This window comes from Oncorhynchus gorbuscha, linkage group LG04 (assembly GCF_021184085.1).
Source record: "Oncorhynchus gorbuscha isolate QuinsamMale2020 ecotype Even-year linkage group LG04, OgorEven_v1.0, whole genome shotgun sequence".
Taxonomy (NCBI): domain Eukaryota; kingdom Metazoa; phylum Chordata; class Actinopteri; order Salmoniformes; family Salmonidae; genus Oncorhynchus; species Oncorhynchus gorbuscha.
Window position 1 is genome coordinate 56,636,610 of NC_060176.1, and position 22,037 is coordinate 56,658,646.

The 22,037-nt window shown below is 39.6% G+C and overlaps 1 protein-coding gene across 1 annotated transcript; it reads right to left on the minus strand.

Moving 5' to 3' along the window:
- Window positions 1-13,428: 13,428 nt before the first annotated feature.
- LOC124033316 (early growth response protein 3-like) lies at window positions 13,429-21,671 on the minus strand. Its single transcript, XM_046345308.1, has 2 exons — window positions 21,214-21,671; window positions 13,429-17,910 (listed from the first exon to the last, which is right to left on the minus strand). Exons 1-2 carry the CDS (start codon window positions 21,365-21,367, stop codon window positions 16,805-16,807), a joined length of 1,260 nt encoding a protein of 419 aa, XP_046201264.1. The 5' UTR covers window positions 21,368-21,671; the 3' UTR covers window positions 13,429-16,804.
- Window positions 21,672-22,037: the final 366 nt, after the last annotated feature.

Sequence of the window (22,037 nt, forward strand, 5' to 3'; positions counted from 1 at the left end):
TTGGTAGTAGGTTTTTTTTGGGGGGGGGGGGGTTAAACTACGGAAAGCAGAAAGGCCTGCATGGCGCACTGGATTAGTGAGAGGGAGACGAAGTATAGATCCAACTATTTATGTGGGCTTGTCTGTTCAGCAATGTCATTTTTGGAGTTTGAAATGTAATATTATAGCTTAGAAAATTGTTACTGACAGATGAGCTCGCATCAAGGAAAGATCAGAAATAAAAGAGATCCTGGATATTCAGGATTTCATGCTGATATCTCTTGATTTCAGCCCAGAGGTGGAAGCATGGAGATTGTATGGATGGAGTAGAATGCCATGCCATTAAGTGTGTAGGCAGATCACATTTTCCAAACTTCTTTAAAAGCTGTGTGTCTAACTATATGCTATTTCATAACATAATACACCTGTTGATAAGCATAACATAATGTTTGAGGACTATTCCTCTATTACATCAAATTATCAAATCTAATTTGAGAAGTCTGTATAGGCATCAGGCTGGGGAACACACCATCCACGTCGTTCATTATTTTTCCATAGAACATATACTGTAATCCCTCATTGATTATCCCTTACATACTTATATACAGTACCAGTCAAAAGTTTGGACACATACTCATTCAAGGGTTTTTCTTTATTTGTACTATTTTCTATATTGTCAAATAAAATAAAATTGTATTAGTCACGCGTGCCAAATAGAACAAGTGTAGACCTTACAGTGAAATTCTTACTTGCAAGCCCCTAACCAACAATGCAGTTTAAAAATAAAAAAAAATCATATATAAAAACATTTGAATAAGAGATAAAAGTAACAAGTAAATAAGGAGCAGCAGTAAAATAACAATAGCGGGACTATATATAGGGGGGTATCGGTACAGAGTCAATGTGCGGGGATACTGGTTAGTCGAGGTAATATGTACATTTAGGTAGAGTTATTAAAGTGAATATGCAAAGATGATAACAACAGAGAGTAGTAGCTGTGTAAAAAGGGGGGGCAATGTAAATAGTCTGGGTAGCTATTTGATTAGATGTTCAGGAGTCTTATGGCTTGAGGGTAGAAGCTGTTTAGAAGCCTCTTGGACCTAGACTTGGCGCTCCAGTACCACTTGCCATGCGGTAGCAGAGAAAACAGCCTATGACTATAGTGGCTGGAGTCTTTGACAATTTTTAGCATCTTCCTCTGACACCGCCTGGTATAGAGGTCCTGGATGGCAGGAAGCTTTGCCCCAGTGATGTACTGGGCCGTACGCACTAACCTCTGTAGAGCCTTGTGATCGGAGGCCGAGCAGTTGCTATACCAGGCAGTGACGCAACCAGTCAGGTTGGTGCAGCTGTAGAACATGTTGAGGATCTGAGGACCCATGCCAAATCTTTTCAGTCTCCTGAGGGGGAATAGGTTTTGTCGTGCAAATGTGGACACCAAGGAACTTGAAGCTCTTACCCTGCTCCACTACAGCCCTGTCCTGTAGTCCACAATCATCTCCTTTGTCTTGATCACGTGGAGGGAAATGTTGTTGTCCTGGCACCACACGGCCAGGTCTCTGACCTCCTCCCTATAGGCTGTCTCGTTGTTGTCGGTGATCAGGCCTACCACTGTTGTGTCATCGGGCAAACTTAATGATGGTGTTGGAGTCATGCCTGGCCGTGCAGTCATGAGTGAACGGAGTACAGGAGGGGACTGAGCACGCACCCTTGAGGGGCCCCTGTTTTGAGGATCAACGTGGCAGATGTGTTGTTACCTACCCTTATCACCTGGGGGCGGCCCGTCAGGAAGTCCAGGATCCAGTTGCAGAGGGAGGTGTTTAGTCCCACGATCCTTAGCTTATTCATGAGCTTTGAGGACACTATGGTATTGAACACTGAACTGCAGTCAATGAATAGCATTCTCACATAGGTGTTCATTTTGTACAGGTGAGAAGGGGAAGTGTGGAGTGCAATAGAGTGCATAATTTCTGGATCTGTTAGGGCGGTATGCAAATTGGAGTGGGTCTAGAGTTTCTGGGATAATGGTGTTGATGTGAGCCATGACCAGCCTTTCAAAGCACTTCATGGCTACAGATGTGAGTGCTACGGTTTGGTAGTCATTTAGGCAAGTTACCTTAGTATTCTTGGGCACAGGTGGTTTGCTTAAACTATATTGGTATTACAGACTCGGATAGGGAGAGGTTGAAAATTTCAGTGAAGTCACTTGCCAGTTGGTCAGCGCAAGCTTGCAGTACACGTCCTGGTAATCCGTTTGGCCCTGCGGCCTTGTGAATGTTGACCTGTTTAAAGGTCTTACTCACATCGGCTGTGGAGAGCGTGATCACACAGTCTTCCGGAACAGCCGGTGCTCTCATGCATGTTTCAGTGTTCTTTGCCTCAAAGCGAGCATAGAAGTAGTTTAGCTCATCTGGTAGGCTCGTGTCACTGGGCAGCTCTCGGCTGTGCTTCCCTTTGTAGTCTGTAATGGATTGCGAGCCCTGCCACCTCCGACGAACATCAGAGCCGGTGTAGTACGATTTGATCTTAGTCTCTATTGACACTTTTACTGTTTGATGGTTCGTTGGAGGGCATAGCAGGATTTCTTATAAACTTCCAGGTTAAGAGTCCCGCTCCTTGATAGTGGCAGCTCTAGCTTTTAGCTCATTGCAGATGTTGCCTGTAATCCAAGGCTTCTGGTTGGGGTATGTACGTACCATCACTGTGGGGACGATGTCATCGATGCACTTATTGATGAAGCCAATGACTGTTGTGGTGCACTCCTCAATGCCCTCAGAGGAATCCCAGAACATATTCCTGTCTGTGCTAGCAAAACAGTCCCGTAGCTTAGCATCTGCTTCATCTGACCACTTTTTTAATGATGGAGTCACTGGTGCTTCCTGCTTTAATTTTTGTTTGTAAGCAGGAATCAGGAGGATAGAATTATGGTCAGATTTTCCAAATGGAGGGTGAGGGAGGGCTTTGTATGTGTCTCTGTGTGTGGAGTAAATGTAGTCCAGAGTTGTTTTTACCCCTGGTTGCACATTTAACATGCTGATAGATATTTGGTAAGACTTATTTAAGTTTCTCTGCATTAAAGTCCCCAGCCACTAGGAGTGCCGCCTCTGGGTGAGCGTTTTCCTGTTTGCTTATGGCAGAATACAGCTCATTGAGTGCAGTCTTATTGCCAGCTTAAGTTTGTGGTGGTGTGTAGATAGCCACGAAAAATACAGATTAAAACTCTATAGGTAGATAGTGTGGTGTACAGCTTATCATGAGCTACTCTACCTTAGGCGAGCAAAACCTTGAGACTTCCTTAGATATCGTGCACCAGCTGTTATTTACAAAAATACATAGTCCGCCGCCCCTTGTCTTACCAGACGCCGCTGTTCTATCTTGCCGATACAGCGTGTAACCAGCAAGCTGTATGTTGATAATATCTTCATTCAGCCATGACTCCGTGATGCATAAGATATTACAGTTTTGAATGTCCCGTTGGTAGTTTAATCTTCTGCGTAGGTTATCGATTTTATTTTCCAAAGATTGTATGTTTGCTAGCAGAATGGAAGGCAGTGGGAGTTTATTCGATCGCCTATGAATTCTCAGAAGGCAGCACGCCCTCCGTACTCTTTTTCATCGCCTTCTCTTAACGCAAATGACAGGGATCTGGGCCTGAAAGCACTAAGTCATTCACGTCGGACTTGGAAAAAAAGGATTCTGACAGTTTATGGTGAGTAATCTCAGTTCTGATGTCCAGAAGTTATTTCCGGTCATAAGAGGTGGAAGCGGCAACATTATGTACAAAATAAGTTTTTTTTAAACAACAACTTACAAACAGCGCAAAGAAATGAACAAAAAACACATTTGGATAGGAACACGTAAATATCAGCCTTCTTCTCCGGCACCATCTTAGCACCTGGAGAATAATAGTGAAGACATGAAATAACACATATGGAATCATGTAGTAACCAAAAAAGTGTTAAACAAATCTAAATTTATTTTAGATTTGAGTTTCTTGAAAGTGGCCACCCTTTGACTTGATGACAGCTTTGCACACTCTTGACATTATCTCAACCAGCTTCACCTGGAATGCTTTTCCAACAGTCTTGAAGGAGTTCACACATATGCTGAGCACTTGTTGGCTGCTTTTCCTTCATGAGGTAGTCACCTGGAATGCATTTCAATGAACAGGTGTGCCTTGTTAAATGTTAATTTTGTGGAATTTCTTTCTTTCTTAATGCGTTTGAGCCAATCAGTTGTGTTGTGACAAGGTAGGGGTGGTATACAGAAGATAGCCCTATTTGGTAGTCCATATTATGGCAAGAATAAGCAAAGAGAGACGAGAGTCCATCAATACTTTAAGACATGAAGGTCAGTCAATTTCAAGAACTTTGCGAATGTATTCGCATGTACTCGCAAAAAACATCAAGAGCTTTGATGAAACTGGCTCTCATGAGGACCGCCACAGGAAGGGAAGACCCAGTGTTACCTCTGCTATAGAGGATAAGTACATTAGAGTTACCAGCCTCAGAAATTGCAGCCCAAAAAACTATGTGAAGCATTTAAAGGAACAGTTATCTCAACATCAACTGTTTATCGGAGGCTACGTGAATCAGGCCTTCATGGTTGAATTGCTGCAAGGACACCAATAAGAAGAGACTTGCTTGGGCCAAGAAAACACGAGCAATGGACATTAGACCAGTCGAAATCTGTCCCATCTGGTTTGCGCTTAGTGGGGCTACCATTTGTTTTTCAACATGACAATGACCCAACACACCTCCAGGCTGTGTAAGGGCTACTTGACCAAGAAGGAGAGTGATGGAGTGCTGCATCAGATGACCTGGCCTCCACAATCACCTGACCTCAGCCCAATTGAGATGGTTTGGGATGAGTTGGACTGCAAAGTGATGGAAAAGCAGCCAACAAGACTGTTGGAAAAGCATTCCATGTGAAACTGGTTGAGAGAATGCCAAGAGTGTGCAAAGCGGTCATCTATGCAAATTGGTGGTTTCATTGAAGAATCTAAAATATACAGTGCCTTGCGAAAGTATTCAGCCCCCTTGAACTTTGCAACCTTTTGCCACATTTCAGGCTTCAAACATAAAGATATAAAACTGTATTTTTTTGTGAATAATCAACAACAAGTGGGACACAATCATGAAGTGGAACGACATTTATTGGATATTTAAAACTTTTTTAACAAATCAAAAACTGAAAAATTGGGCGTGCAAAATTATTCAGCCCCTTTACTTTCAGTGCAGCAAACTCTCTCCAGAAGTTCAGTGAGGCTCTCTGAATGATCCAATGTTGACCTAAATGACTAATGATGATAAATACAATCCACCTGTGTGTAATCCAGTCTCTGTATAAATGCACCTGCACTGTGATAGTCTTAGAGGTTCGATAAAAGTGCAGAGAATCATGAAGAACAATGAACACACCAGGCAGGTCCGAGATACTGTTGTGAAGAAGTTTAAAGACGGATTTGGATACAAAAAGATTTCCCAAGCTTTAAACATCCCAAGGAGCACTGTGCAAGCGATAATATTGAAATGGAAGGAGTATCAGACCACTGCAAATCTACCAAGACCTGGCCGCCCCTCTAAACGTTCAGTTTATACAAGGAGAAGACTGATCAGAGATGCAGCCAAGAGGCCCATGATCACTCTGGATGAACTGCAGAGATCTACAGCTGAGGTGGGAGACTCTGTCCATAGGACAACAATCAGTCATATATTGCATAAATCTGGCCTTTATGGAAGAGTGGCAAGAAGAAAGCCATTTCTTAAAGATATCCATAAAAAGTGTCGTTTAAACTTTGCCACAAGCCACCTGGGAGACACACCAAACATGTGGAAGAAAGTGCTCTGGTCAGATGAAACCAAAATTGAACTTTTTGGCAACAATGCAAAACGTTATGTTTGGCGTAAAAGCAACACAGCTCATCACCCTGAACACACCATCCCCACTGTCAAACATGGTGGTGGCAGCATCATGGTTTGGGCCTGCTTTTCTTCAGCAGGGACAGGGAAGATGGTTAAAATTGATGGGAAGATGGATGGAGCCAAATACAGGACCATTCTGGAAGAAAACCTGATGGAGTCTGCAAAAGACCTGAGACTGGGATGGAGATTTGTCTTCCAACAAGACAATGATCCAAAACATAAAGCAAAATCTACAATGGAATGGTTCAAAATAAACATATCCAGGTGTTAGAATGGCCAAGTCAAAGTCCAGACCTGAATCCAATCGAGAATCTGTGGAAAGAACTGAAAACTGCTGTTCACAAATGCTCTCCATCCAACCTCACTGAGCTCGAGCTGTTTTGCAAGGAGGAATGGGGAAAAATTTCAGTCTCTCGATGTGCAAAACTGATAGAGACATACCCCAAGCGACTTACAGCTGTAATCGCAGCAAAAGGTGGCGCTACAATGTATTAACTTAAGGGGGCTGAATAATTTTGCACGCCCAATTTTTCAGTTTTTGATTTGTTAAAAAAGTTTCAAATATCCAATAAATGTCGTTCCACTTCATGATTGTGTCCCACTTGTTGTTGATTCTTCACAAAAAAATACAGTTTTATATCTTTATGTTTGAAGCCTGAAATGTGGCAAAAGGTCGCAAAGTTCAAGGGGGCCGAATACTTTCGCAAGGCACTGTATTTAGATTAAAAAATGAATACATTCTTACTAAATGATTCCATATATGTTATTTCATAGTTTTGATGTCTTCACTATTATTCTACAATGCAGAAAATCGTAAAAATAAAGAAACAATTGAATGAGTAGGTGTCCAAACTCTTGACCTATACTGTATATATATATATCAGTATGTAAGGGATAATCAATGAGGGGCCACAGTATTCGTTCTATTGGAAATAATGAACGACATTAAGGTGCGTGTCATGACACCCTAGCTGAGTGGAACTATTATTTTCAGAGTTGATTATCCCTTTTATACCATGGCTATAATTTACCAGATTTGCTGGTAGAAATCCACTAAAGTAGCTAGCAAGTTTACTAGAGTGCTACAGTAGTTGCCATGGTAACCAAACAACTAAGACTTGCAAGTTTAGCTAACCAAACCTTCAGTCCTACCTTGCCATTATGAAAATCGAATTCAACAATGCCAACAAAAAAAAAACGACTTTTCCTTTCAAAAGCAGCTCAAAAATATAAAATGTTAGAAGGAACTATAGGCATTGAATTCTAACGTGCATTATTTAAGCAATAAGGCCAGAGGGGGTGTTGTAAATGGCCAATATACCCCGGCTAAGGGCTGTTGTTAGCATGACGCGATGCGGTGTGCCTGGATACAGCCCTTAGCCGTGGTATATTGGCTATATACCACAAACCCCCGAGGTGCCTTATTAAGTGATAATACCAGAGAAGCCGATGTTTGGAGGATATATTGGCACGGGTGTTGTTAGGCCCGAGACTAAGACCTCCAAACAACGGCTTCAAGGAGCTTATCACTCAATAAGGCACCTCAGGGATTTGTGGTATATGGCTAATATACCATGGCTGGGTATCCCTTTCCTATGCATGCCTTTGCTATGCACTTCTCAGTAGGTGGTATTCAGACTTACCTTGTGCAGGTGCGTAACAGGCTTTGCATGCATGGTTTCCTTGCACGTGCTGAATACATTTAATTCAACCACTGAAAACCCTCTCAACAGATTTTCTCATGGAGAATTTCATTCAATAGGGTTTTCAGTACATTTATCTAAAGCCAAAAAGGTGTACCTTTTTCATTTGTATTTTCTTGACAGACTCACTAGAATTTATGGAGAAAACAGTTCAGAATATCAAGGCTCAATGACAGAAAGTATGTAAATACTCATTCATCTCCTTTTCAGCACCAATTAATATATTTAAAAATACTCTGGTCTTGTATATTATTTCAGGTTAGGAAAGTATTTATGCCAGATATTTTTTTTAATGGTTTTGGAGAGCCTTTATGCACAAAATATAATGGTGAATAAAAAATGCAGTTTGATTCATCCTGAAAGTTGCAATATTCAGTTGTTCAATACATGAAAAATTGGAAGGTGAGAAAAGTGTACAATAGGGGTTGAACAGTAGTCCTATAAATCTACCCGAATAATCCTCACTAGTCATGAAACTGTGATGACAACGCTCCAGTCATCGTGAACTGTGCGCCAGGCTCCAGGGTTTAATTAAGTGATAATGTCCGAGAAGCCGGAGTTTGGAGAATATATTGCCACTGGTGTTGTGCTTTGAAGGCATTATCACTTTTAAACAACGGGTTACCAACATATTCAAATAATGATTCACATATTTCATTAAAAACATTATTTTGTTTAATTTATTCATACTATTTCATCCTTCCACAATATATAGTCCCAACACAATTATAGGTTTGCTAGCCAAGCTGGCTGGTCGTTTGTTCTATCGGTTCAGTTGCCAGAGACGCGACCCAGTCGTTCAGTCTTTTTGTTCTGTATCTATGGAAGAGACCAAGTTGTTCGTTCTAAATTTTCCATTGCCATACTGGCTGGCAACGTTCATATCCCTTGCTTGCTAACTAGCCAACTACGGCCAATTTACAGTCATGTCAAACAGTGCAGCCAGAATAACAACAGTAGATGCATTTTAATTTATTTAAGCTGTTTTCTAGTTACATTTATTTAGACATATCCATAACATAACAGTGAACTAATGAGGTGCGATTTCGCCTGGCATGGAAAATGTGTTACTCGTCAGGGCACTGGTGTTCAGAGGAGCTAGCCAACTACACAGCTAACGCAATCACCTCAAACTGAAGCTGTAAAGACTGCAAACTAGCTGCACTTTGTTTCGTTTTACCTTTTTTCAATCCATAAAAATGATGCCAGCTGATTTAATGATTTCGACTGGCTGAGAAACGCTGCGTGTCTGTCTTGTCCCGACTCCCGACATGTTTTTTACTATGGGATAGCTGGAGATCGAATTTGAATATTGAAACAATGCTGCAAATGTCGGAGTTCCAGACAGCAAGGTTTATACAAATATCCGTTGTTGACAACTAAATGTTAGTTTAAAAGAAATATGAGATAATGTATAGATGCTTTTTATAGTAGAGCTCATGTTTATAAATTGTCTTGCTGGGCTGATGAGACAGTGGATTGTGCAGAGGAAATGGGCATTTTAAAGTCATTGATTTAGCCAGTGGTAACTTGTGGAATAGACATGTAATGTGGTTTTAACCAATCAGCATTCAGGATTAGACCCACCCGTTGTGTAATTGCTATTATAAACTGGTTACCAACATAATTAGAGCAGTGAAAATAGATGTTTTGTCATACCCTTTGTATACCACGGTTTTTCAGCCAATCAGCATTAAGGACTCGAACCACCCAGTTTATAAAGGGAAATGATGCATTCTCTAGAATGCCCTTTAAGCCAATCAGAAACAAGTATTCAACAACGCCATGGTATAAACATACAGTCGAAGTCGGAAGTTTACATACACTTAGGTAGTAGTCATTAAAACTTGTTGTTCAACCACTCCACAAATTTCTTGTTAACAAACTATAGTTTTGGCAAGTCAGTTAGGACATCTACTTTGTGAATGACACAAGTCATTTTCCAACAATTGTTTACACACAGATTACTTAACTTATAATTCACTATATCACAATTCCAGTGGGTCAGAAGTTTACATACGCTAACTAATTTGTAAGTCTCTCTGGATAAGAGCGTCTGCTAAATGACTTAAATGTAAATGTAACTAAGTTGACTGTGCCTTTAAACAGTTTGGAAAATTACAGAAAATTATGTCATGGCTTTAGAAGCTTCTGCTAGGCTAATTGACATATTTTGAGTCAATTGGAGGTGTACCTGTGGATGTATTTCAAGGCCTACCTTCAAACTCAGTGCCTCTTTGCTTGACATCATGGGAAAATCAAAGGAAATCAGCCCAAGACCTCAGAAAAACAATTGTAAACCTCCACAAGTCTGGTTCATCTGGTTCAGCAATTTCCCAACGCCTGAAGGTACCACGTTCATCTGTACAAACAATAGTACGCAAGTATAAACATCATGGGACCACGCAGCCGTCAAACCTCTCAGGAAGGAGACACGTTCTGTCTCCTAGAGATGAACGTACTTTGGTGTGAAAAGTGCAAATCAATCCCAGAACAACAGCAAAGGCCCTTGTGAAGATGCTGGAGGAAACGGGTACAAAAGTATCTATATCCACAGTTAAACAAGACCAATATCGACATAACCTGAAAGGCCACTCAGCAAGGACGAAGCCACTGCTCCAAAACCGCCATAAAAAAGACAGACTACGGTTTGCAACTGCACATGGGGACAAAGTTCATACTTTTTGGAGAAATATCCTCTTGTCTGATGAAACAAAAATAGAACTGTTTGGCCATAATAACCATCGTTATGTTTGGAGGAAAAAGGGGGAGGCTTGCAAGCCGAAGAACACCATCCCAACCGTGAAGCACGGGGGTGGCAGCATCATGTTGTGGGGGTGCTTTGCTGCAGAAGGGACTGATGCACTTGATGACATCATGAGGATAGAGAATTACGTGGATAAATTGAAGCAAATGGGTCTTCCAAGTGGACAATGACCCCAAGCATACTTCCAAAGTTGTGGCAAAATGGCTTAAGGACAACATCGTCAAGGCATTGGAGTGGCCAGCACAAGCCTTGACCTCAATCCCATAGAACATTTGTGGGCAGAACTGAAAAAGCGTGTGCAAGCAAAGAGGCCTACAAACCTGACTCAGTTACACCAGCTCTGTCAGGAGGAATAGGCCAAAATTCACCCAACTTATTGTGGGAAGCTTGTGGAAGGCTCCCCAAAATGCTTTACCCAAGTTAAACAATTTAAAGGCAATGCTGCCAAATACTAATTGAGTGTATTGTAAACTTCTGACCCACTGGGAATGTGATGAAAGAAATAAAAGCTGAAATAAATCATACTCTCTACTATTATTCTGATGTCTCACATTCATAAAATAAAGTGGTGATCCTAACTGACCTAAGACAGGGCATTTTTTACTTGGAATAAATGTCAGGAATTGTGATAAACTGAGTTTAAATGTATTTGGCTAAGGTGTATATACATTTCCGACTTCAACGGTATATATAATAGTGCAAATGGTACACACACAAATGTTCATTTTCTTTATTCAAGTACTTTACATAGAAATAACAAAAACAATTGCGTTACAACAAACTGAAGTGCCAAGTTAACAATGAGGAGAGTACATCTCCCCACCACAAAAGGATAATACATTTCATTACAATATTCAAAATTTATATTAGGACCTTATTATAAGGTAATAGAAAAACATGAAGTAAGACAATCCACAACATTTTCAACAAGACCTCTTGTTTTCTGAAGAAAGAAAAAAATCCCAGTGTTTTCCAAAATGTCCATATTTGTAGCTCCGCAAGTTTGTCTGTCCCCTTTTACTTAAGTTAATTTTTTTTGTTGTAATCATTATTTTCATGCATAATAAAATAATTTAGCACCACCTTTAGAACCTGAAGGTGGCTCTAAACATGGTTGGAACATTTTCGTGCACATGCAAACAAGAAGATATAATGAAAAGAAAACACAGGAGATAACAAAGAAACATTTCCCTAAAACATTTCAGTGCCATCTACCAAAGATGAACCTACTCTAGTATGGACCACCTTGAAAATGTCTGGTACCATCCTCAAAATTAGCATTTAGGATAGAAATCTATCATAATTTTACATTTTTTGAATTTTTTTGGTTATTATTATGAGATGAGCTGCCAGTCATTTATCCTGGTACAAAAGTGGTCATGGAGGTTGTGTGTGGAATGTTTACTTTCAGTCTTTTATGACCTTGCACAAAGGCAGCTTTTACAGGGAGTAAATTAATGAGTAAACACAGACATCAGCACAGGGACGCCTTGAGCTGTAAGCTGACTGAGGTCACATTTACATTTTGTTACTCTTGTGGAGTTCTCATCGCATATTGTTCCTAATCACCCAACCTTGCATCCCAATTTGGCCCAAACATGGCTGTTAAGGTTGGCTCGAGTCCAGGACTGAGCAGAGAACTATCAGGATGATGAGGAGAAGATATGAAGGGAGATCTCTTATTTAAATCTCTTACACACTTAATGAATCCTCTAAAATCATTCCAGTTCAAGACAAATACAAAAAGGAAAACAGTCTTGATAGTACTGTGTTCAGATCAAATGGGACAAAGAAAGCACTATTGAATCATGATTCATGAGGACAGTTTTTGATTTCAGACCTTGTTACAGTGATTTTATATTTAACAGTAATGTGAAATAAAAATGTACAGTTGTTACATGTAATATAGACCATGCTTTTACACGGTGAACTTTGCATTAGTCAGAAATATGACAGATGACAACATCCCCTTGTAATTACGTCTTTGGGTGACAGATGGAAATAATGTTGGCGTATTCTCCTCTCTTCCGAGCAAAACTTCAACTCTTCTCACCGAGAGCTCGATAAACACAGTATTCTTTAAAACCAAACCTCACTCACCATAAACTTAACATTTGAACCCTCACATACAAGCATCAAATGCACAGGGCTGCCATATGATCTCTGAAAACTCTCTTTGTCTTTGTTATTCTACTCTTACTACAAGGCTTTGTTGCTGAATGAAAAGGTACAGAATAAGTCTGAGGATATTTAGCTCATTATCGATGTCCCCTTAAAAACAAAATCATTATTCTAAACCAGAAGAGGATGAAACAATATCCCAAATCAGCAAATAATGTCTACACCAAATCCTTAGACATTTCTTGTTCCACTGAATAAAGATATAAACGAAACATGTAAAATGTTGGTCCCTTGTTTCATGAGCTGAAATAAAAGATCCCAGAAATGTTCCATAAGCACAAAAATATATTTTTTTTCCAATTTTGTGCACAAATTTGTTTACATCCCTATTACTGAGCATTTCTCCTTTGCCAAGATAACCCATCCACCTGACAGGTGTGGTATATCAAAAAACTGATTGAACAGCATGATCATTACACAGGTGTACCTTGTGCTGTGGACAATAAAAGGTCACTCTAAAATGTGCAGTTTTGTCACACAACACAATACCACAGATTTCTCAAGTTTAGAGGGAGCATGCAATTGGCATGCTGACTGCAGAAATGTCCATTAGAGCTGTTGCCAGGGAATTGCATGTTCATTTCTCTACCATAAGCCGCCTCCAATGTCATTTTAGAGAATTTATCAGTATGTCCAACCGGCCTCGCAACCGCAGACCACGTGTACCACGCTAGCCCAGGACTGCCACATCCAGCTTCTTCACTTGCGGGATCATCTGAAACCAGCCACCCGGACAGCTGATGAAACAGAGGAGTATTTATTTCTGTAATAAAGCCCTTTTGTGGGGGAAAACTAATTCTGATTGGCTGGGCCTGGCTCCTAAGTGAGTGAGCCTATGTCCTCCCAGGCCCACCCTTGGCTGCACCCCTGCCCAGTCATGTAAAGTCCACAGATTCGGGCCTAATTAATTTATTTCAATTGGCTGATTTCCTTTTATGAACTGTAGCTCAGTAAAATTGTTGCAAATTGCATTTATATATTTGTTCAGTATAGATTGTATTTGCCTTTTCCACCTGTGAGCCAATCCCATCTCAGCTGTTGAGAATTTCATCCCTTCAATTAACCAGAGAAGTTAAGATGGATACACTTGCTTATGCACACACTTTTAACATTAGAGGCCATAACTGAATATTCCAAGCCATACATACAGTTTTATACACTTTCACTTAGCTTAAGGCAAATCCCACTTCAAATGATACATGTTTTGAATCAATACAGACCAGTGTTATTTGAGTATCATTATAGATGGACTGTAATCATCTACATTCCCCTTCTATATCGTTTATTTTTTCACTTACTACTATTCACTTGCTAACTAATCATGATCAGTGAACTATCCTTTTTAAAATCCTGCCATTCATCAAACTAGCTCAAGCAAAGTCCCGGAAATATTAATAATTGGCACCAGGAATACAACTGTCCTAAAATGCACTTCAGAAAGCAATTGATTTAAATAATAAGTTAGATGATACTGTATGTGTGAACTCACCAAGTCTGTCAGACAATGCAAGGGGTCTGTTCATTTACCCATTTACAGTAGATGAACTGGAGAAAGACACTCTGGGGCCAAATTAATTGGAAAATAAGTGGACACTTGCCAGGAAGCCTAGCAATGAAAACCAGTTTGCACAGGAAAGAGGAAATGTGGCCTTGGAAGCACATTGGAGAATGCTGTAATTTAGTGAGCAACGCATTTATAAATCCTTGTTTTTGACCTTTGTTGAAATTTTCAATCAAGATTTGTGAAAGTTTTTGCTATCAGGCACAGCTGCTATGACAATAAGTAATCCATATCAAACACACAGAGAACACATTCGACTATGGTGCATTAATTATCGCACACAGGGCCAGATGGGAGTGGAGGGGTAAAATAACTGCCCTTTCAGGGGAATCAGAGAAACGCCAAGACCAAAGCTGACTAGAGCATTGAGCACAGTGAAGAGAACAATCAAATGTAGTGGATAAATTCCCAAACAGTTTGGATTTACATCCCTCAAATGTATTTTAGTACATTATTACCTATACATTGTTATCATTAATGAAATTATAAGTTTATATAATTTGACTTATTTGACTACTTGTTTAATGATTTTATATATTTGACACACATATGAGTGCATTTTTTAAATCAGTGTGACCCAAGATTATTGTAAGAAATGTATTTATCTGAATCTAAAGTAATTCAAGTAGCGTAGCCTTCAGTCAATGCCAGACTTGCCACTTGTAAGACTGTATATTGCATACTGATATTGCCTTACTGATCTAAAAATCCACGTGGATAGTGAAAAATGTTGCATACTGTGTACTAGGCTTCTTTTTTTCAATATATTTGTCTGAACTTTGGAATCCATACATTACAGGCTTGTTTGCAATTGAAATACAAAGATTTTTGTTCAGATTTTTGTTTATTTAGTTTAAGAACACATTTAGTGTTTCCTCAAACCACTTTCTGCTAAGTACCCTATAGTAGGTACAAATAATATTAGATCGTTTTGAAATGGAAGATAATGAACCCCATTTGGCACTGTCAATGCTCAAGTCTTGTGCAATGACTTGTGTTCACAAAACTTTCTGCATTATCATTACTTTACAATAAGCATTTTAAGACCCCTTCTGCACAAGCATTCAGTCAATAAGAAATGTGCGTATGTATACATTTGTTTTTATATATTGTACTTCTACATACACATGCATACAAATGCACAATTTAATACTGAAGTATATGGTGCCTTTGACAGTCTGAGTATAAAAGTTGAAGTACCTGTGTATATCTCTCACTATACAAAAAATAATAACCATTTTAAATTCAGGATCTCTCAAAATAGTAGGTGTAAACATGGCAATACCATGTAGATTCTATAGTATTTCTTAAAGATGTTGCTCATTGTAACAATATGCAAAACATTTTATTTTACAATATCTCTAATTACATGAATATAACTGGCAGGTCTCTCAGTGAATGCACAGATTAAAGGCCCTCTTCATCTCTGCTGTTATTCAGAAATGTTGACTTGTAGTATAGATGCAGGTATTTCAATGTTTCAGTCTTATTCTCTGCACTCTTAGCATTTCACTTCAAGTTTGGTCGAGTGTGTCTTTAAATACACATATAAATGTGACCAAGGGGAACCCTTGGAAGATAGACGGTAATATATATATTTTTAAAGAAACATAAGCACTAAACTTAAAATATAGTTTTTTGTTTTATCTTGGGTATCTTGATAAGCTTTCTGTCATGGATTCGTGTAATTTGTAGTGAATATGTTACATTCTTCATCAGTTCATGAAGATTTAACATTAATGTTGCAATCCATTTGATTTAGTGTGCATCAGACGACAATAGATTACCACCAAAGACTGGTCCATTGAACACAGGATCGGGTTTGGATGGACAAAACCAATATTAATGGGATTTTTTTTATGCTGATGTTTTTGAGTTTATAGCAAAGGGATTTTGACCAACTGAGTTGTAACTGTGATAATTATAATTGCTCAAATTATAATAAAATAACAAGTTTTAGTATTTTGGGGCTAATGTTAACAATCTGCCTTAAATCAATGTCGGAAACATAGTTTATATATTTGTAATGTTTGGTTAATCCCAGGCACAATTAAGAAAACAAACTTAGCAGTATTATCCCAAAACGTTTGGCACATTCTTTTGAGAAACAATAATAATAATAAAAAATATGTGTAAAAAAGTATTTTACAACAAAAAGACAAGGCAATGGAAAGTGCAGCAAATAAGGTATCAACAACAGTACACAAATACAACCAATTGCACTTTTAAACAACCAGATGAAATAAATGCATACATCCCAAACATAGCTCACCTTATTCTACGCCCAGTTGTAATTCAATCTAAACCCAAATCATCATTTTTTGGAATCCCATCACATCCAATATTTTTGGTGAATTTCTCAGAAAACACAATACATGATATAGTATCACTTCAGAAACTTGAATTTCATTATCAAAGATATGCCATATCCTCTTGGACAGCCGGTGCCATGATGCGCCTCTGCTTGCAAACATTCACACAGTTGCTGTCTCTCCTGTCTATGTCCTCTTCTTCCCATACTCTTACAAGATAACATCTCCAAATAGAGGAGGGAAATATTACATGGAAATAAAAAATTAAAGAGATGGAGTGTAAGAGAAAAAGAGAGAGAAAGAGTCACCTATTTGTCTCATTGTGGATAGGATCCCTCCCTCCCCAGTCTTATGTTAGGGCATGGTGTTGGTCCATCCTAAGCACAGGTAGTGACAGTCATGATGTTGCCACCGCTGGGCCCCCCACTGCCACCACAAGAATTGGGGGGTGAGCTGTGGCTGCCAGCTGCTCCACTCCCCTTGTCGGCCGGCTTCTTGTCCTTCTGCTTGAGGTGAACTTTGGCATGTCTCTTGCGCTCATCACTCCGGGCAAACTTGCGTCCACAGAATTCACAGGAGAAGGGCTTCTCGCCCGTGTGCGTGCGGATGTGGGTAGTCAGGTGGTCACTTCGGCTGAAGGAGCGCATGCATATGCGGCACTGAAAGGGTTTGTGACCCGTGTGGATGCGGAGGTGGCGTGTCAGTTCATCTGAACGGGAGAAGCGTCTGTCACAGTTTTCTGCTGGGCAGGCATGTGGCCGCTCATGCACAGGGGTTTTGCTGGGCCGGTTTGGGTACTTCCGTGGTCGGATTGGTTTGAGTGTTAGTGTCTGTGGTGGCTGGTGGTGCTGAGGAGCATGCTGCTGCCCGCCCATGAAACCTGGATGAATCTGCTTGTCTTTGAATGCGCGAATGGTCTCTAGTGGTGTGATGGGTGGGGGGTTGACACGAATGGGGTCCATGGACTGGAAAGGCTTGTGCTCCATCATGCCAACCTCACCCTGATGATGGAAGAGGTTATAGTCTGGGATCATAGAGAAAAGGCTCCCGTCCATGGAGGGCTTGGAGGTGGTGTGGTAGTCATTGCTGGGGTAGCCGAGGGTAGTGCTGGTAGCAGGACTGTGGTGGAAGGAGACCTGATCCTGGTAGAGCTCGCTGCAGGTGGAATAAGCAGGCAGTGGCGGACCATAGACCTGCTCCATATCTGAGGACTGGCCGCCCATGCTGGCTCCAGAGGACGATGTCTGTGTGGTGATAGTGCCAGGCGACGGGGAGACGCCCAAGATCCCAGCACTTACTAAACTAATGATATTGTTGTCTGAACACCAGCCAGAGCCCCCCATTCCACCCGACGGAGGAGTATCGAAGGCAAACTTCCCCAAATAGGTGACCGGCTGCCCGCTGCGGCTGGACTGGAAGCTAGAGCCGTACTGGATCTCTGCATTTCCCTTATCACTTCCCATCCCCAGATCCATGATATTATCTGGATGAAAGGGAAACAAATTGAAGTAGTGTCAATGAGTAGTTCACCCAGTTGTTATAACATGTTAGAAACCTGTTAGAAAAAAAACATACGTGAAAGTGTGCAGTACTACTTGTACAGAAAAGTTTGAGTCTAGAAGCTACTAGACTATGATAAATATGAACCTGCTTGATATTTCAGTCAGAGTCCTCGATTAGTCTGAAATTCAGCTTCTCTGCATATCTCTGCAAATAGTCTGCCAAGAAGAAATCTTAAAACAAAGCAGTCCAATCCAGTTCATTAGGAAAAAGTGAGCGGTGGTGTCAGACCTGCAAGTTTATCCACTGACTTGTGCATCTGAGACAATGTTCTCTCTCTCAGATCCCACAAGCTCTCATAAATCAAGACCTAAACACCCCCCTTTGATCCAGTCATTGTATGTCCCACAGGAGGACAGCCACAGTGAATGGCAAGATCTGATTCTCAACAGGGCGTAAGCCAGACACCACTGCCAGCACTCTCACAGATACATGTATGTCCACTGTACTGTAGCTGCATGGGTTTTAGCAGAACATGAAATCTACACAAAATGAGCAAATCGAACTGTAAAGTGTACTTCCAACTCAGATGACTTGGTCAGCTACAGTGTACGCACATTCGGCCATAGAAATGCACATTTGGTCTTCTAGCTAAATGTTATGTTCACAGTAACTTTCTTGTTTCTTTCACTTTTGTCAGGCTACTATAGCACTAGTAAAAAACACACTATCTTAGGTATATGTGGCAGCATTACAATTATTACATGTCATACCAGACACCTGCAATGAAAATATCCAAATTAATGCAGTTCTGAGATGGCACAGTTGCGTGCAGAAATTTTAACAGGTTTTGTGCAGACATTTTGAAAGAATTCATACATCATCAGACAGCCTATATCAGCCCATCATTCAAGTTGCAATAAATTATACACAGGGGTGCTTATATATTCAGTCCCAGTAATTACTGTCTGTTTAACAGAATTTGGCTAAGGGCAAAGCATGATGAAACAAACAAAACCAAAACTACATATGTTTCACACATCTATTGAACACATGATGTAAATTTAAAAAACTTTTGGCATATGTTTGAATTATTCTGGAGGTGAAGTTGAAGAAAACAAGCCTAAAAATAGCAAATGCTTAGGTGTGTGTGTTTTAGACATTAGGCTATATGAATACAAGGCAGCCATTATATCTTGCTGTAATCTTCCTCAATATTTTCACTTGAACATTTAAGCAGTGTCACAGATATTGCTCTCAAGTGAGCTGGTGTTATTGCTTTGGTGGTGAATATTGTGAGAGAACATCACTTGCACATGGGACCTAACACCTGACTCTATAGGTATCAAATAGGTACTTCAAAGTTTTGCTCATCATAGTCAATATATGTGATTTAAATGAGAATGTGTAGTCAGATATTATATGTAATGAATATGTCATATTATAATTCATTGATGACGAACTGGTAAACACCTGGTAAACACCTGGTAAACACCTGGCTAACCTAATTGTGAGACATGTAAAGGGTTTCCATCTCTTTCATGACCTTTGTTAGAAATGTATTGAATAGTTATAAAAAGCATGCTGTTATCTCTGAAGTATCGAGAGGTGATACTTATATCCGAGCAAATATAATTTTAAGGGATTGGCAAACACTACTGTACTAAGTCACGGGGATGTGTAATGATAGAATATAGCTATATCCATATTATAATTAGAAGTGGTTGGTGCTGTGTTTTCAGACATTTGAAAGGTTGTTTAAAATTTCTAATTATTAATCTACATTTACTTTGCAAATTAACAGGCCTTAACATATTGACAAATAACACATGTCCATAGATATTCGATTATCAATATAGATCATATTAGGACAATTTTAACCATACATTGATGAACCTCTGAAGAGTAATGACACTTCAGCTGGCTTTGTACTTCTGTATAGTGAAATAATTAGACTACTTTACTGTACAATATTTAATTATTAAAGATTGTATAGGCCTTTATCTTTATCTTGCCGTTAACAACTCCAACAACAATTATTTAATGCCAAATATATTAATTTCAATAGGCTACTATACAATTGTCATTCCTCACCTATTGATGTCCAAGAGGTCCAATTGAAATGTGCTACAGCTGTATATAGCCTACTGTCGGCTGTACATTTGAATAAAATCTGTTGGTGTGTCGGGAGCATATTGATCTGAAAACATGTAAGTACAGCTATTGCTATCAAGGATCGTTTCAATGATTATATAAAAGTGATTCTTCTAAACTTCATTTTGAAATTGACAAACCCTTGCATTCAATTTAAACATAATAAATTATAATTGTATGACACACATCTCTAAAAATGAAAGTTGCTGTCATCTGGAGACTTGCATTCAAGTGAGAGCAAACAAATAAATTATCTTCATAGATTTGTAGCTATATGTAGCCTAATCGTCGTAAAGCCTACAGCCTACTCGTTAGGCTATAGGCATGGGCAAGTTTGAAACGTCGGTCAAACTCCCACTTTAAAGTGAATGGCCATGCCACTCATAGTCCAATCCAAAAATAATCTCTAAATTGTCAATAAATAAACAAACAGTGATGAATTAATTAATGTAATGTTAGCTAGAAATAATGAATGTCTTATGCACAGGCAATGTGTGCAATGTTGTTTTGGTTACAGTGGCACATTTATTTATGGACTATCAACACAACTGTGGCTTTATCATGGTACAATTTAAGTAAACAAAAAATATGTAGGCCTATCCACATTAATTTATGTTTTTGTTTTGGTGATTACATTTTAATCTATGAATTTTCGCCAATTTGTGAGTTTTACTTTCACTTTAAAGACATGCCAATCATTTTGGGTAAGCTTTCACCAGGGCAGATAAATTAATGTTAGGCCTATTTACATTACTGTTTGACCTTACTTGCAAATTTAAGGTCGTGAAAGTGTGACAGTAGCCAGGGAAACTCATAGGCTTGGACATTGTTACGCATATTTCTGGCATAAAAGCTTGCCTCTTATAATATGGTTAACAGTTACAGCACTTGTTTTACATGTAATCGAAATAATAGTCGCCAACCATTGTGAAAAATGCTTTAAAAAACAAAGTATTCAATCGAGATCGATCACGAAGCGCAAACAGGTGCCTGGATGATGGTCGTTGCGCGCGCTCCAAGACAACTGTTGCGGTGCCTGCATGATCTCCACAGCTGAGACGCGCTGTAGTTACAACAGAGCCTGGATAGAACATAATCCAATCACATCCCAAATAAAGTAAACTATGCTTACCTGTATTCATTTGCGAGTAGTGGTTTATAGAATCCGTATTGGTGAAAATGTTCATAGACGTCGGAATGTCCTCTTCTGGGTAAAGACTGTCAGGAATCGTGTTTATTAAACTGCTCATGGTAAGAGGGAGCTTGTCCGCCAGTTTCCCTGTCATAGCAGTTATTTAGTCTGACATAAATGGCAACGTGCAGGTATCCGAATAGAAAAATACACAGTAGATGATGATCTATAAGTGTTAGAGAGTGGAGAAAAAAAGATCCTAGATGTTGTATCCAAGTTCCCTTCAGAGACAGCGTTGATATCTCTCCTTTGAGATATAGTAGATCTTAACTGTCACAGGCAATTGTTATTAATATAGTTACAATGAGACCTGTCATTACCTTCTTGTTTGCATGTTGTGTGTTTAAAGTCTGTGAATCAATGAAACGGTGGTGGTGGTTTCACAAGAGTAGCGCTGCTCTGTATAGCTCGGATAGGGAACTCCAGCGCTTGCTGGTATTAAATAGGGGGACGGAACATTTATGTGACGTAGATGACCATTTATGGATACACAACGCCAGGCCGCACACAACACGTCACCAATGGAAGCACCTCATAGTGGAACATTATGCTGCATTCAAAATCTAGGGGGAATGTGGTATTTACCATATATGACTATGAAAAAACACTTGAAACACCTCCAACTAGTAGGCCTATTAGGAACTCGTTTATCATCCCTGACCTCCGACTTTTCCCACATGGTGAACTCTGACATAACCCATAAAGGAAATTACCGCGACAACAGCATTTTCGGCAGTTAAATGCGACCTCAAAAAAATATTTAG

Bases quoted from the DNA above. Each gene is read 5' to 3' on its own strand.
- LOC124033316 (XM_046345308.1), bottom strand. From the start codon at position 21,367: ATGACAGGGAAACTGGCGGACAAGCTCCCTCTTACCATGAGCAGTTTA. The intron at 17,911-21,213 runs GTAAGCATAGTT...CCTTTCATCCAG, and splicing joins CTACTCGCAAATGAATACAG to ATAATATCATGGATCTGGGG.